At 38.2% G+C, this 14,934-nt stretch overlaps 1 protein-coding gene across 2 annotated transcripts; it reads right to left on the reverse strand.

The window, feature by feature from the left end:
* Nucleotides 1-297: 297 nt before the first annotated feature.
* On the reverse strand, nt 298-14,926 carry wdr3 (WD repeat domain 3). Of its 2 annotated transcripts, none has more exons than XM_066686558.1 (27): nt 14,754-14,821; nt 11,865-12,065; nt 11,165-11,374; nt 10,909-11,027; nt 10,680-10,758; nt 10,040-10,135; nt 9,847-9,951; nt 9,505-9,606; nt 9,313-9,410; nt 9,124-9,225; nt 8,767-8,997; nt 8,162-8,255; nt 7,879-7,980; nt 7,668-7,753; nt 6,194-6,332; nt 5,958-6,014; nt 5,752-5,852; nt 5,359-5,470; nt 4,951-5,085; nt 3,013-3,063; nt 2,854-2,919; nt 2,667-2,759; nt 2,168-2,218; nt 1,854-1,897; nt 1,504-1,632; nt 803-896; nt 298-724 (listed from the first exon to the last, which is right to left on the reverse strand). In XM_066686558.1, the coding sequence occupies exons 2-27, from the start codon at nt 12,036-12,038 to the stop codon at nt 569-571; spliced, it is 2,826 nt and encodes a 941-aa protein (XP_066542655.1). In that variant the 5' UTR covers nt 12,039-12,065; nt 14,754-14,821; the 3' UTR covers nt 298-568. The 2 variants fall into 2 exon arrangements, with proteins under 2 accessions (XP_066542655.1, XP_066542654.1); XM_066686557.1 differs by having other exon boundaries at nt 299-724; nt 14,820-14,926.
* Between the last annotated feature and the right edge of the window lie 8 nt (nt 14,927-14,934).

A 14,934-nucleotide genomic window follows, 5' to 3' on the forward strand; every position in this document is an offset into this window, starting at 1 on the left:
AGAGATTCTGCAGAAGCAGAATCCCCCACCCCCACCTGCCTACTTGGCTCCATTAGGACCCTGTAAAAAATATCTGTGGATTGTCCTTTGCTCTGTTGATAGCTCTGACACAACCTTCGCCTTGAAACCCCCCCAGTTACCCCAGCACTGCACTGCAGAACAGACTCCCCTGTGAGCTGCAGTACAGGAAATGCTGTAGAAAAGCGCATCACCACGTACCTGCTTTCATGTACTTGAGGGAAAAGAATCCATCTCAACTTTCAATAAATTCAGTTTACAATGCTCTTTATTCATCTGATGTATTTAAAATCTGACTCTATGACTGGGGCCTAATATTTGCGGAATCAACGGATGTATCTTCTGTGCATTTTGATAAGCATGTTTCAGTAGCGAGCATTTAAAATAATCACACGCAGACAGCAGGTTATAATTAGAAAGTCATTATTCAAAGAATACAACTGCTAACGTTACATCAAATTCTATAAAACAAATGTGAAACAGCTCTCATCATCAGTGAGTTGTTGAGAAACTAATATGAGACAACTAGATTTTTAGCTTGGTTTTTGGCTTATGTAATAGTGAGAATAGCTCTCTCTCTCTTTCTCCTCTTTCTCTTCTTCTCCTCAAAGCGATCTGTGGCATCAGCAAAGAACATCACATCTTCTTTACTCTCTATCTCCCGCTGCAGAAACTGAAGCCCAGCGCTGTTGAAACCCAGCACATCCTGAGGAAGACAAGCAGACTGAGAAAAACTCACAAATCTAATGGAAACAACTGGCATCTCCAGGTGAACCTTTCTTACCCTGATTTCTCTCACTTTGGAGATAGTATTGGTTCTCAGCTCATCAATGACAGACAGCAGCATCTGGTTACTGGTGATCTGGCCAAAGTGGATTCTTTAAAAGAGCAACAAACAAACAATAGAGTCTGGTCTTCACTTTTCTTCACTGTTAATTAATACATTTATACATAAATACATAATTTAATACAAATTTGAAACCCTGTTCAAAGGCTTGGATACTGCATGCCCCAGAGTTTGTAGACACCCTTAATAACGTCAGTTACTTTTTATTGTGAACTCATTGTGGACAAGGGCCTTCAACTGTGTACGGACAAATTGCATAATCTCCAAAGAAACTGGTGAAATAAAATGAAAATGCCCTGCAAAAGGCACAAGGCCTTTAAAACTCAATGCCAAGTGTCAGATAGAAAGTTTTAAAACAACCCAGCACTGGGCTGTGGAAAAATGGACATGCATTATCTGGAGTAAAAAGAGCACAATTAAAATCTTTGCAATGAGTTGGGGTGGTATTTATGACTCAGAAGTAATTATCCAACATCAGTACCTTAGTAATGTTCAGGGGATTTAGTACTCCTAATTTTAGAAGCAAGTTGGATTTTTAGAAGCAAGCTGGTGTCCAGAAACATTTGGCCCGTTTACATTTTTGGTAACCACTATGGGTAAATGAGATTCATTAAAAAGTGCTGAGAGATTTTAAGTACCTGAGTAAGAAGAAGAGGCAACGGCACACAAGCTCTACCTCCAGACCCTGCTGTATGTAGGTGTTGAAGAGTGAGAGCAGGTCAGGGATATAAGGGAATGGCAGCACCAGCAGAGAAACCTCCAACTCACTGAGAGTACAGGCAAACAGAGGACATACATATTAACAGAGGTTAAAGACTTCTAAAAGACGTTTCTGCAACAACTGGACCATTGTGAAAAAATAAATTAAAGTCTATATTTATGAAACACACTTGAATTTCATTCTAAATTTGTTCTTAAGACACCAGTTTGCTGATGTTAATAAATTATGGAACAGTAGCTTTAAACCCATCAGAGTATGTCCACTAACCTGGACCGGACCTTCTTGATGACCTCTAACACATAGCGGGAGGGCTGTGGACCACCAGGAAAAAACAACATAGGTGTTACTATTGACATGTACAAAAATACATTAATTTTATACCAGTATTCTTGGGTTCCAAGGTGTTTAACATACAGATGTATAAAATAAACACCCCCTTTGTTTCTGAATATTATTACTTTATATTGGGAATTGTGGTCAAAATTGTTTTTGAGTTTTGTGAAAGGAATTTTCAAAAAAATCAACCTTAAACTGAGGTTATAAAGCCCTGAGGGGTTTTATAAGCACTGTTTTCTGCTTACCGATATACTACCATAGGCCATAAGGATGGGGTTCATCTTAGGAGGCGGTAACTGCACAAGAAAGATAAGAATAATTAAATGTCTAAGCAAGCATCAGTTTAAATATTGCATAAACAAGATGCATCTCAGAATGTTTCAGTTTCATAAAGAAGATGAAATTAAATGTTACATTCACACATAAAAAACACATCACTGTCAAAAATCATTGTATGCATTCTGTTTTCACTTGCGTTAAATGTGGTCAAGATATGTCCCTGACCACCTCCAAGTGTGATGTGAGTAATTGGATCATCATCTGACCTTAAAGTGTCCTGGGGGTGTTAATCCCTGGATTTCCATGTGGTCAAGTGAAATTCAAACAGGAACTGATCACTGAACACATGTCTTAATGCAAAGTGTAAACAGGCCCATAATGTAAATGCAGAGCACATGATCAGTGTCAAACTAGAGGGTTGTGTGTGTGTTTTTTGGGATGTGAGTACGACGTAATGTTGCTCACTTCCTTTCCTGCTGCCTCACAGGCCGATCTGTGCTCCTCTAACTTCTTGCTCTCCTCTCTGTAGAGCTCCAGGGCCTCCATTATACGCTCCGCCTGGAACAAAGAACAGAAGAAAGAGTTAGAATTGCTCTCATCCAAAGTTATCATCCAAAACCACAGTCTTTTTTCTCTGTGTTGGTAAACTCACAGCTTTGATTGTCTCTACAGTCTTCTTCCCTGCAGGCTCTGCTTCTCCCTTGGCTTCTCCAGGAACCTAGGCACAATGGAGAAATAAAATCGGCATGAATTTATTTGATAATACTTAGATCCACACAAACTGTCTGTGAAGATTAAGTTCACTGCTTACCACAGGTTCATCTCCTTTGGCCAAAGACTCTTCAAATTCTGCTTCTCTTTCCTGAAAAAAGTTAGACATTAAATTATGTAATTTAAAAATGTAAAATTTACTGTCGTTTTTTTCCCCCCAACTTATTTTGGTAACACCATCCTTAGTTTTTAAGAATACTCACATTATTTTCAGTCTCTAGCTTTCACATTTCTGTCACTCATATGATTACCACGGACAGTAAATTTAATATGTCTATGAGGGGGGGCAATAAGACCAATATACTACTGTAATTCTGATAAATAACAACACGACACATTTTCAAAACTACATTTAGGGTATCTGCAGGTATGAGGGAAATTACATTTAAGAATTTTAAATACATTTTTATACCATATATAGACAGAATTTAGACCAGTTTCCCATGCAGTTGACAAAGCTGTGTTTCTGAATTTTAATGTATGTGATTCATGTATTTTCTGATGGACCAACATTTGAAAAATACAGGCTTGTTACAGATTGCCTTGAACTATGGTTAACCACAGGCACAATTGGGATTATCTAACCAGTTTTCATTCAATTTACACTTCCCCATGCCTACAGTAACATCTCCACTGGCTAAAAAAATAAAACATAGCTGAAAATAGCATACACAATCAGGATACTGTAAAATGCATATATAAAATACAAACCAATTTATTTACTGTACGTTATTTTTAAGACATCTGGGAGACGGATAAAAAATTATTTTTGCTGTTGTTTAGATAAATGAATTTAAGATTTTAAGACTTTATCCTGCTAAGACTTTAGGATCTGTGGACACCCCATATATTGGTATCATCATCATCAACAACAACAACCTGCAAGTAATAATTCAGTGTACTTAAATATTTTACAGATTTATTTAATATTTGCTTTTTTCATTTTTTTCTTACTTTTTTATTTTATGTCACACACTGATTTGCTGGTTATGTTTTTCCCAATCCAAAGTTTGCAAACCTCAGAAAAATCTCTTCAAGTATCATGATATATTTTTGATATATTACCCACATCAATTTAACACAAAGAATTATGCGAACATATTTCGCCATTCAACCATACAGTGGAAACTCTACTAACGAACGCCTATACTAACAAACTTTCCAAGATACGAACCGGGCATTTGAATATTTTTTGCTTCCACCAACGAACCATGACTCTAGAAATGAACCCGAGCCTCCGCCGAGCCGGCGGCTGGAAATGGCCACTGACCCCAATAGTCGAGTCTCCCAGCGCCCAGACTTGAGTGAGCTTTTAAGATTAGCAAATTGTAGTTTTAGCATTAGTGTAAATAGCAGACTTCGAAATTCGTGCTAAGTTAAGCCGTATCTACGCTTCATTTCCCCACATTAACCCGCTGACTCTCTGTTATTCAACCCACCCCCACCTCCTGTCATACAGCCAGTGCCTGTGTTACTCCTCCAGCCAGCCGTCACATCTTCAAGGAAGTGATATGTAACCACTTAAAACTTTTTTCTTTTTTTATTACTGTTACCACTGTATTTCTTTTTTTATTTTTAGTAACACTACATGTACATTTTTTTTACTAATTTGAGGGTTTTGTAAACATGTATCAGTGCAAAAAGTGTGACTTTGGGGGTGGGCTGGAACACATTAATTGTTTTCCATTATTTTAAATGGGGAAAATTGACTCGAGGAACGAACTTTTCCACTTACGAACCGGGTCACGGAACGGATCAAGTTCGTAGGTAGAGGTTCCACTGTACTTTTTTGTTTGTAGTCCAAAGGGCTTATTTGGTCCTTTAATTAAGTACAGGGGAATAATTCTGTGGTATCTGACCACATGCTGTACAACGTTGTACTTTAAAACATTGGTGTGTGCAAAATACAGTGCCTGCAAACATGATTTACAAAATGTGAATTTTGGTAAGGAGGTTCTCTTATGCACCAGCAGCTCACCATCTCTTTCTCCTCCTCCAGAATGATAGGCTCTCTGGTTCTCTCCCAAAGCCTGAGGGACTTATCATGAGAAGAGGAGACAATGTGGTCTCCATTCGGGCTGATGGCCAGGCACCATACTTCAGATTTGTGTCCCTGAGGAAATAAAAATCCCAGATCAAAGATCTGAATGTGAGGCCTCTAAACAATGAAGTTTTCTTCCATATTTGTACTGACGGTCTTTCATGAAAAATCCGACCCCTGCTTGCATAAGGCACACAATCTTTGCTGCCTATGGAATGTGTTCTGCTCTTACCCCAGGTTTACCCCTAAAAGTTTATAACTATTTTCACCACATGACATCCACAACTAACACAGCTAATGAAAATTTGCATATGGACAATGGTCCACTCAGTTAGAAGATGTCACCTCCAGGGTCTGGATGTGCTCAAACTTGTCAGCATCCCACTGTTTGATCTTCCTGTCCTTCCCTGCTGTGAAGAACAAATGGGTTTTTGGTACAAACTGGAGGAACATGACACTGGAAGAGAGAAAAAGGGAGATGGATAAATCCTGACCATCTGGAATGACGTCGTAACTGGTGAACAGTCACAAGGTTAAAAATACAAACTGATACTGGACATGGGTTAACAACTGTCTAAAGGCAGAATTCAGGAAGGAAATTAACACAATTATGTCATACACAGACTCTGATCAAGAGATGTACTTTCCTATATGAGGTAACCTTGGTCTTTTGGACTTTGTGTATATTAGAAGATTCATGGAAGAGAATAATTTAATAAATGTATGAGCAGCAGCTACCTGTCATCATGAGCAAACATTGAACGATGGCAGTCACCAAAGTCCAAACCCCACACTTTCACATTTCTGTCTGCTGATCCAGTGGCTATCAGTGCACTGTCCTGAAGCACAATATTTGGATTATGATGAAAGAAATCCTTAGTGTATTTTGAAAAACATGCAGGGAATGACTTCAAACTGAAATTAAATTAAGTCAGAGAACTCACATGTGAAATGTCCAGGCAAAGCACAGGCAATTTGTGTCCATACAGCGACAGGAAAAACTAAAAGGAAAATGATAACATTTTTAGGGTTTTTGTCAGCCTTTAAAAATGTAGATGCACAGACTTCTGTGTTAATAATTAATCAAATTCATGAAATAACATCTCCACTACAGACACAGAAGCATCAGTACTGTTTGTTTGCTTTGTGTTGTTTCTACAGCATATAGTGATCAGTTTACCTTCAGTGTGTCTGTGTAGAATATCTTCACGGTGCAGTCAAGCAGAGACACAGCCAGCAGTCTCTGATCAGGACTGTAGCGCACACACAACACATCCTCATCCAGCTGCAGCGTACGAGTGTGTTTCACTGTCAGTCTCCTACAACAATAACACATGACCAATTCCTCTACAACAGGTAAAGTATAGAAATGGGCAAATGCCCCCAATAGAGCAAATACGCCTTGAGCTTGGTTTCAAAGCAAGTAAATGCAAGTACTTTAATCTGCCAAAAGCATATCCTGCCACCTGAACCTGTAACCTTGTTAACACCTGAGTTGTCCACAAAACCTCACCAAAGCTTTCAAATTTTATGACATACATTTATTTTAATACAGCATTTTTAAATTATGGCTCTGTAACGAATAAGCTACATGCAGATCATCAATGTGAAGAGGCACAAATATTTTTTGTTTTAAATTGAAGCAGATTTGTGCAATTTAATAAAGCAGAATTTTCTAGTTTAACCGAAAAACTTCAGCACAAAGTGAAAATAGAAAAAAGAAAAATAGAAAAAAGCGGAACATTCAGACTGGGAATTCTTCAATCTGCAGTTTAAATAATCTCAGAACTCAGGAGCTCCTCCTTTTGAAATACTCCCCTGATGCCGTCAGAACCATTTTCATGCTTTGTTCTAGATCAAATATCCGAATTATGGCCTTGTAACTTTAAGGATAAAGGTCTAACCTAAATTCATGTTTGATTTTTCTGCTTGACATTCAGTCCTACACTCATAAACAAAGAAGAATCATTAAAGCACCTTGGATTTATACACTTTATTTTTTAGGAAGGCTGCAAATGGGTTATTTCAGGATAAACCTATGAATATACACTGAATTTAGCATAGGCCTATCACATTATTCCTATTTTGTGGTCAATATATTGTCCCAGAAATTATTGTGATAAATCATATTATTGTCATTTAAATGCCATTTTATGCCACTAATATATTAATGATAATATATAAACTTTTAATAATATTCTAGCACTGGAATTAGAATATAAGAATTTAAATATCCTAATAAATCCACCATACATAAAATAAAATCACATTTTTTTTACAAAATGACATAATGGCATGTATGAGAACTAGAGAAGAGTATAGCATGACTGCCTAAAATATCAATGATGCTCATTATAATGTAAATAAACATGCAAGAAAACACAACTGGCAATATTATGGTCAGCAATGATAGCACTAACGTCCATATATTATACCAGTGGTTCCCAAACATTTTCTACCATGCCCCCCTTTTGTACATGAGAATATTTTTGCAATTGAAGAATAAGGCTTATAACATGAACGTAGCCTTAAAGTAAAGAATGAGGCAGGAATGGTAAAAAAAAAAGTGTGCTGTTATGCAATAAAACAATATGGGTAGAATGTTTGGAACATTAACTAATAGAGAGATGTGGTCAATAATCAATCTGTCTTACTTGTTTGCGCCAGATTCACTGTCCTTTATAAGCTCGAAGTCCCAGAATTTCACTGTCTTGTCGGCTCCTCCAGACACTATACCCCTCTACCCGTGATAATGAAAAAGCAAGCACAGAGGCAGGCCAAAAAAGAACAAATGTTCAGATTTCATAGGCACCATATGAATTAGACAAAATAATAATAAAAAGTGAGGGCAATGTCCTTTAGAACCTGATCAGGTGAGAGGCTGATGGACCACAGAGCTCCATCATGAGCTTGAATAGTCTCCAGCAGACTTCCTGATGCCAGGTCAAAAATCTGAATTTTTCCACTCTGTAAGAAAACCAGCAGACCATTAGACACTCAAACAAATATCAACAGAAAAAAATATATAAACAAACTTATTTCATATCATTTTAATTTTTGAAATATTAGTCAACAGCATGATCTTATTACCACTTCTTATTTTTGCAATATGTGAAAAATATTACAACCTCAAAATGTATTTGTTTACCTTAGTTCCTATTATAATCTGTCTATCTCCAGGCACAAACAGTGAGCAGAGGGCGTAGTCGCATGCCATGGTGCGAATCACCTGCAAAGTGGATCTAGGAAAGAAAATGTCCTGTTAAGAACACAATAACCAAGTTTTTGGGAACAGAACTGCCTTCTCACCAAAGTTAGAACAGCCCTGTGTTTCAAGCAACTTTACACTGTTCAATGATTAAGCAAGTGAGTCTTCATAATAGTTATGCTTATGAAAAGGTGGAGGTGGGGTACTGCTATGGCAGGTATAATTATAGATGAGCTAGCGGGGTTGAAGATGGACTCAAAATCTACTCATAAACCAACTACTAGTTTTTAGAAGACACTTTCTTCAAGCAGTGGACCAGGAATAATCTGCATCTTTGAAGAATACCATGATTTTTAAGGAGGTGAAGGAAAAGAGTACACCTCTCTGAACAGTGTCTGGGAAGCTGTGGTTACTGCTGCACAAAAAGTTACCTGTCAACAGATTAAGACTCAGGTACTTGCTCAGCATAAAATGTTTAGACTTGTATTAGGAACTGTACCATGGTGTACCACACTGACCAGTTGGTAAAACACCTTCAGACTGACCTGTTCCATACTTTCACAGTCTCTGCAGAGGCAGAGAGTATAGCAATGTTGTCTGAACTGAAGGCTAGGGTTCTGGCATCAGTGCGGTGTCCCCCCAGTGTGAGTCGACTGGTCTTAGTGCCTGCAGGATTTTTCTCACTGGTCTTCACAGTGTACATCTCTACTGTGTTATTCTGCAGCAACAGAGCGATCTTTAGCTCACCGTTATGAGCAAGGAGGCAGTCCACAGACCTGAGTAAAACACAGATTTACATTCTACTCTATAAAGATATCAAGGCACAGCAGTTAGGTTATTATCCAATTGTACTATTACAATATATCAGTATAGGACATTTGATCCTATATCAGGATTCCAACCTGATCTTGGAAGATGCTCTTATATTAGTCAGCTTTTGGATCTCGTCTGTCAACATTCTTTCCACTACTGGATCTGCCACATCAGCACTTCCCTCCTGAGCCCTGAACCAAAGGCACCACAATAGTGAGAAAAAAGACTTTTTGAAGTTTGTAAGTTTGATTTTAATTAACTAAATAGTGTTTTCTCACTTAGCCTTCTTCCTGGCTTTCTTCAGCTTTTTCTCCATTTTCTTCTTAATTTCCTCCTCCGGAAGCACAGCAAAGATCTCCAGAGTAGCATCTAGGCCCTTGAGGTTAAAACCAACAGATATATCAATATCACTTTAGATATTTAACAATAAATATTTCAGATAGTTTAAATAAATAAATAAATAAACATACATGACATGCTACAACTTTAGCTTTGTGATCAGCAGTGAGGGACACAACCCTGTCTCTGGCTTCTCTCAGAACTGAGCCAGCTTTCTTACAGCTGAGGATTCTCTGGTGAAAGACAATAGATGCAGTGGGATCAAATTAATGACATGCTTTGATGAACATCCTCATGAAAAGATCACACATCACAAAAAGAAAAAAAAATACAGTGATCACACATCACATAAAAATACAGTACAATCCTGTGTTAGGCAAAAACAGTATATGGACACATCAGTGCCTTTGATTTTACAGATCTAGGAGAAGCTAGTGAAGAAGAAAGGCTGTGTTTAATCAAAATAGCAGTACCTCTTCTGGGTTTTCATTAAGACCTTCATCATCATCATCATCATCATCATCATCATCAAGAAGACTTTTCCCTTTTTTCTCCCGTGGCTCACCTACTTCTTTACCCTGCAGAAAGACAGAATACAAATAATGAAACTCTACATACCACACATCTCTGCACCATGTAAATACAGTCGGGGGGATATTTCCTTACCTCCTTTATGTAGTCAATGTCCCAAGCTCTGAGCTCACTGTCAGCTGATCCAGTCAGTAGTCTGTTCTCCTCATTCAAAAGAACCATTCCCCATACCTAAACAATGAAACTGAATTAACCTTGGACTTCTAATGTAGAGCAAAATGTCATTCAAGCGGCCTAAGAAAATATGTCACTGCATTTGATTAACATTGTAGAACAACTTGTCTTTTAACTTCCAAGTAAAAATGTGGGAGACTGGAGGTATTTTATAATATAAAATGGAATACTGAAGTCGACTCCTGCCTACTGTTATCCAACATTTCTGCATGTAAAGTCAGACTGGTCTGGTGTGATCTTCACCATCAGTTACATTTATGGTGAGGGGAAAAACAGATATCTGATTTAATGTCTCTAAATGGTACTTAGCAAAAAGAAATTACATTATGAATATGCTGCATGAAGTACATGCAGATTTTGATGAGCGAATATATTTGCCCAAGAAACATTTTGTTTACTTACTTAGAACTCCTAAGTTACTTAGTTTGGAACCTAGAATTCCAAACTACATCAAATTATGCTGACATTTTGAAGAACAGATGCAATCTCAAAATGGCAATTGTGTGTTCAACAGCTACAAAATAATAATGATTCCTCTCACCTCACTGCGGTGGCCCACCATGGTCTTAAAACAGTGCTGAGTGTCCAAGTCCCACCATTTCACAAAACTGTCTTTCGAGCTGGAGGGAAAAAACATCGAAAGTCAGTCACTTTATCAAAAGTCAGTCTCATTTTATCAAAGTAAAATTTATTTTTATACCCAACAATAATTTTACACCAGCTACACAGCATAGTGTTCCTGTGCTTGTTGTATTTGTGTCGTTACTGACCTTGTGACAAGCAGGTTTTTGTTCTTTAAGAACAAAGTTTTTGTGATTGCATCTTTGTGCCCCTTGAGTCTGTACAATCCACATTCGTTTATCACATCCCACACAATCACATCTGTGTCCTTCAGAAAGAGAGGAAACCCTTTATATGGTAGTAGTATGAAATTCTATTGTTTCTTGTTAGCAAGAACAATGACATCTCACACATTTTTTACAGTGTATCACAAAAGAAGACAACAATCATAGGCTCTGCTCTTACCCTTGACCCAGTGACAAGCCGTGCTCCCAGTGCATCATACTGGATACTTGTGACAGCTGATTTGTGTCCATTAAAGGAGATGTTGCTTTCACCATTTAACAGACTGAAGATACGCACACTGCCATCCTCATACCCCACAGCTATGTGGACACCATCAGGAGATGGGCAGAGGTGAGTGACCTCATGTTTATTACCTTGAAGGATTAGAACCTAGGGGGAAAAAAACTGCTTAAAACATTATATTAAATAATAAAAGGATCATCAACACCACAGAGCATAGACGTAATCATAGGGTACATCATAGTATAAATAGAGAACTAAGAAAATGTATCAAAATAATTTTTTATTAACTATATATACAAGTACCACCCAGATAACAAGCTTTGGCCTTGACTAACAGTACCTTCCATGAAACACAGCAAACAAGATGCTGATGAGGAGTATAGTTATATTTGTTTGAGTTCAGGAGTGTTTTTACACTTTCAAATAATATAGGATTACAAAAGAGACCATAAAACACAATTCACGTGAATAAAAGTTGCTGTTTCTAACTTTCAAACTTTATAGAACCCAAATGACCCACTTTTTGGCTCTTTCCCATCCCATAGCAGATCAAAACTAAGCAATCATTAACACTAACATATATATCATCTGCAGGTCATGCAAAACCTAGAAGGACATTATTGGTTTTAAATTTTACCTTCTCTCCTTTTCGCACATCCCAAATAAACACGTGTTCACATGCTCCCACTGCCACAAACCGGCCCCTCTCTCCTCCCCTCTGAGTCACAAATACCACGTTCGACTTCTGAGTGCCGATCACACCGAAAACTGCAGTGACAGTGTAGCGCAGGTACTGCTTGGTCAAACCCATCGCCAGCTGCAAGAAGACTTCCTTAACCTTCGGACATAAATGGAGAATATCACTTTAAAGAAAAAGTTTGGTCATGTGGGTTACAGAATTTTGACAGTGGTGGGGTATGATTTGTGAGATAGTGAACAGTTCATTCCCTTAACCAGAGCCCTTGACTGATCAAAATCACTATCAATATCAAACAAGACAGGTCAAAACATTTGTGCCCTACTAGATTCTGATTATGTTGACGTATGTCTGTATGTACACTGAGACAGTCTCGGATGTTGAGTGATAGGCTGATTAGTGTTATTTTTTTTCCAATGATATTACATCAACAAATATATTAAGTTAAATGATTGTTTTCTTTAATCCACATTCAGAAGATAGATGTACCTATGAGGTATATTAACACATTTCCTAATCAGAAGCCCAGGATGAATGCTGAAGTTTGCCTACTGCTGAAAGCATGTGAAGCTGCTTTCAGATCATTTGATGATGAGGCCTACAGCATAGCCAGGTCAAACCTGAAAAAAAGGGATTAGGAAAGCCAGATTCACCTACAAACAGTCTGTTGAAAAGCACTTTCACAACTCTGACCCCGACGCATGTGGAAGGGCATCCAGATCCTCACAGACTACTACTAACCACTCCCTCTGACCCCCTCATCCAGCATCACCACTCTACTAGATGAGCTCAATCAATTCTATGCTCACCTGCCCATTCTGCTCTCACCTATCTAGACAATAATAACTATTATTATTGTTGGATACCATACTGGTGTCCAAGCTTCATGACCTGGAAATCTGCACTCCCAGGTGTAACTGGGTCTTGGACTTTCTTACAATCAGACCACAGTCAGTGAGCCTGGGCAGTCAGATGTCCTCAAGCCTCACTATGAACACTGGTGTTCCACAAGTGTGTGTACTGAGCCCCCTGCTATTCTCCCTGTTCACCCATGACTGTGTGCCCCTGCATAGATCCAACTTCTTAATCAAGTTAGCCATCGGCCACATAAGTAACAATGATGAATCAGGCTACAGGGAGGAGATCCAACACCTGGCAGAGTGTTGTTCCTTTAACAACCTTTCCCCACAACCAACTGTGAGACTGTGTGGAATGGAAGCTCTACTGTGGCTGACAGGAAGGCCCTACAAAAGATGGTGAAGATCGCTCAGCACATCACTGATGAACAAAACTACCTGCCATTGATGCTAGCAAAGAGCATGCAACATCATCAGGGACTCCTCTCACCCAAGCCACACAATGAATAACCTCCTGCCCTTGGAGAGATACAGGAGCATCTGTGTCAGAACCGGTCAGCTAAGAAACAGCTTCTTCCCCTCATCAATCACATTATTGAACCTTCATTACACTGACATACATAACATACAATACACTGGACTCCGTTCCACATTGGCTACACCACTGCCTCATCATACACACTGGATGTCTTTGACAATATTTATGTTATCAATATTATCATATTATATCATATCATATACTTCTTATTAATATTTTACTCCTGTACAATACTGCCATTTTTAACTATGTTCTATTTTGCATTATGCTACTGTTTGCACTTCTGGTAGCTGCTAACTGCCTTTCGTTGTCTTGTACAGAGCAATGACAATAAAACTGAATCTATCTAATCTAATCTATCTAGATGACAGCCAAAACTAACTATTCAGCTACAAATGACTTTATATTTAAAAGATGGACCAATGATTTAGGAGTGTCTAATAGAGTGGACAGTGTTTAAAAATTCTAGCAGCACTGCTGTGTCTGATCCACACATACCAGCGCAACACATTGACACCACCACCACCACCATGTCAGTGTTACTGCAGAGCTGAGAATGATCCAACACCCAATCATACATGCTCTGTGGTGGTCCTCACCACTGAAGAACAGAGTGAAAGGTGAATACACATTATACAGAGAAACAGATGGACTATAGTCTAACTGTAGAACTACAAAGTGCTTCCATGTGGACAGTGTGTGTAGAAACAAGGAGGTGGTTATAATATAATAAACTCCTCAATAACATTTTTTTGAGGCTGGGGTTAAATCCACAAACCCAGGACACTAACTTTTGCTGCTATATTATAATTTAAGTTTTAAAGTAAAAGTATACTAGATTTAATTTAATTAAAATAGCCTAATGCACATTTAATTGGAATTTGCATTTCCAAAATTCTGAAGAGCATGGAAAGAACATTTTCCCCCAATTTATTTTAATATGTTTTTTAACAGAAGGGCTTTATGCAGGTGTTTAAACATGTTGATCAAATTCCGACTGAAAATACATTATTACTTAAAATATTATGGGATCATTAGGATGCCCTGATACCACTGGCACTGATGTTAATTGACCTAAAACAGCCTTATTACATATTTAAGCCAGTGTCAATAAAGAAATAACCCTCTTGCAAATGAGATGTGGACACGTAACTATTAACTCTTAATGCTTAGTTTCTTTGAATCCATATTATGAGAATTACTCATTCTATCCCACTGCAATCCTGGCGTCTCCTTGTTACTTTTACTTCATCTCGGAAAGATAACTGAGACTACTTTTTCACACAAAGGTTCTCTTAGATTTACAAGAAGTATCAGGGAAATATTTCAGCAGTAAACAAATATATTACAGTGTTATTAAGCTGTAAGTCCAGGCTAAAAATGCTAAGCTGAACCCACGTGTGTTTCGTGAGACGCAGATGAAATAATACATACAATCCGAAACACCCGCAGTCGTTAACTACTTTCAGATAAAACTGCGATGCAAGTTCTCTTACATACCGTCCACTAATAATCCGATGGTTTTGTTTAATAAGTTTGGAGCTGGGAACCGTCGAGGACTCCCATCATTCACACCGAGAACCCATGCGGTATTCAATGCAGACCAGAGTAATCG

The sequence above is a fragment of the Hoplias malabaricus genome, chromosome 12 (genome assembly GCF_029633855.1).
Source record: "Hoplias malabaricus isolate fHopMal1 chromosome 12, fHopMal1.hap1, whole genome shotgun sequence".
NCBI classification, from domain to species: Eukaryota; Metazoa; Chordata; class Actinopteri; order Characiformes; family Erythrinidae; genus Hoplias; species Hoplias malabaricus.

Excerpts from the sequence above, each read along its gene's own strand:
- wdr3 (XM_066686558.1), bottom strand. The coding sequence starts at position 12,038 with ATGGGTTTGACCAAGCAGTACCTGCGCTACACTGTCACTGCAGTTTTC. Across the intron at positions 1,898-2,167 it reads TGGCCTATGGTAGTATATCG|CCCTCCCGCTATGTGTTAGA; the intron begins GTAAGCAGAAAA and ends GGTGGTCCACAG. Across the intron at positions 1,633-1,853 it reads ATCAAGAAGGTCCGGTCCAG|TGAGTTGGAGGTTTCTCTGC; the intron begins GTTAGTGGACAT and ends CTGTACTCTCAG.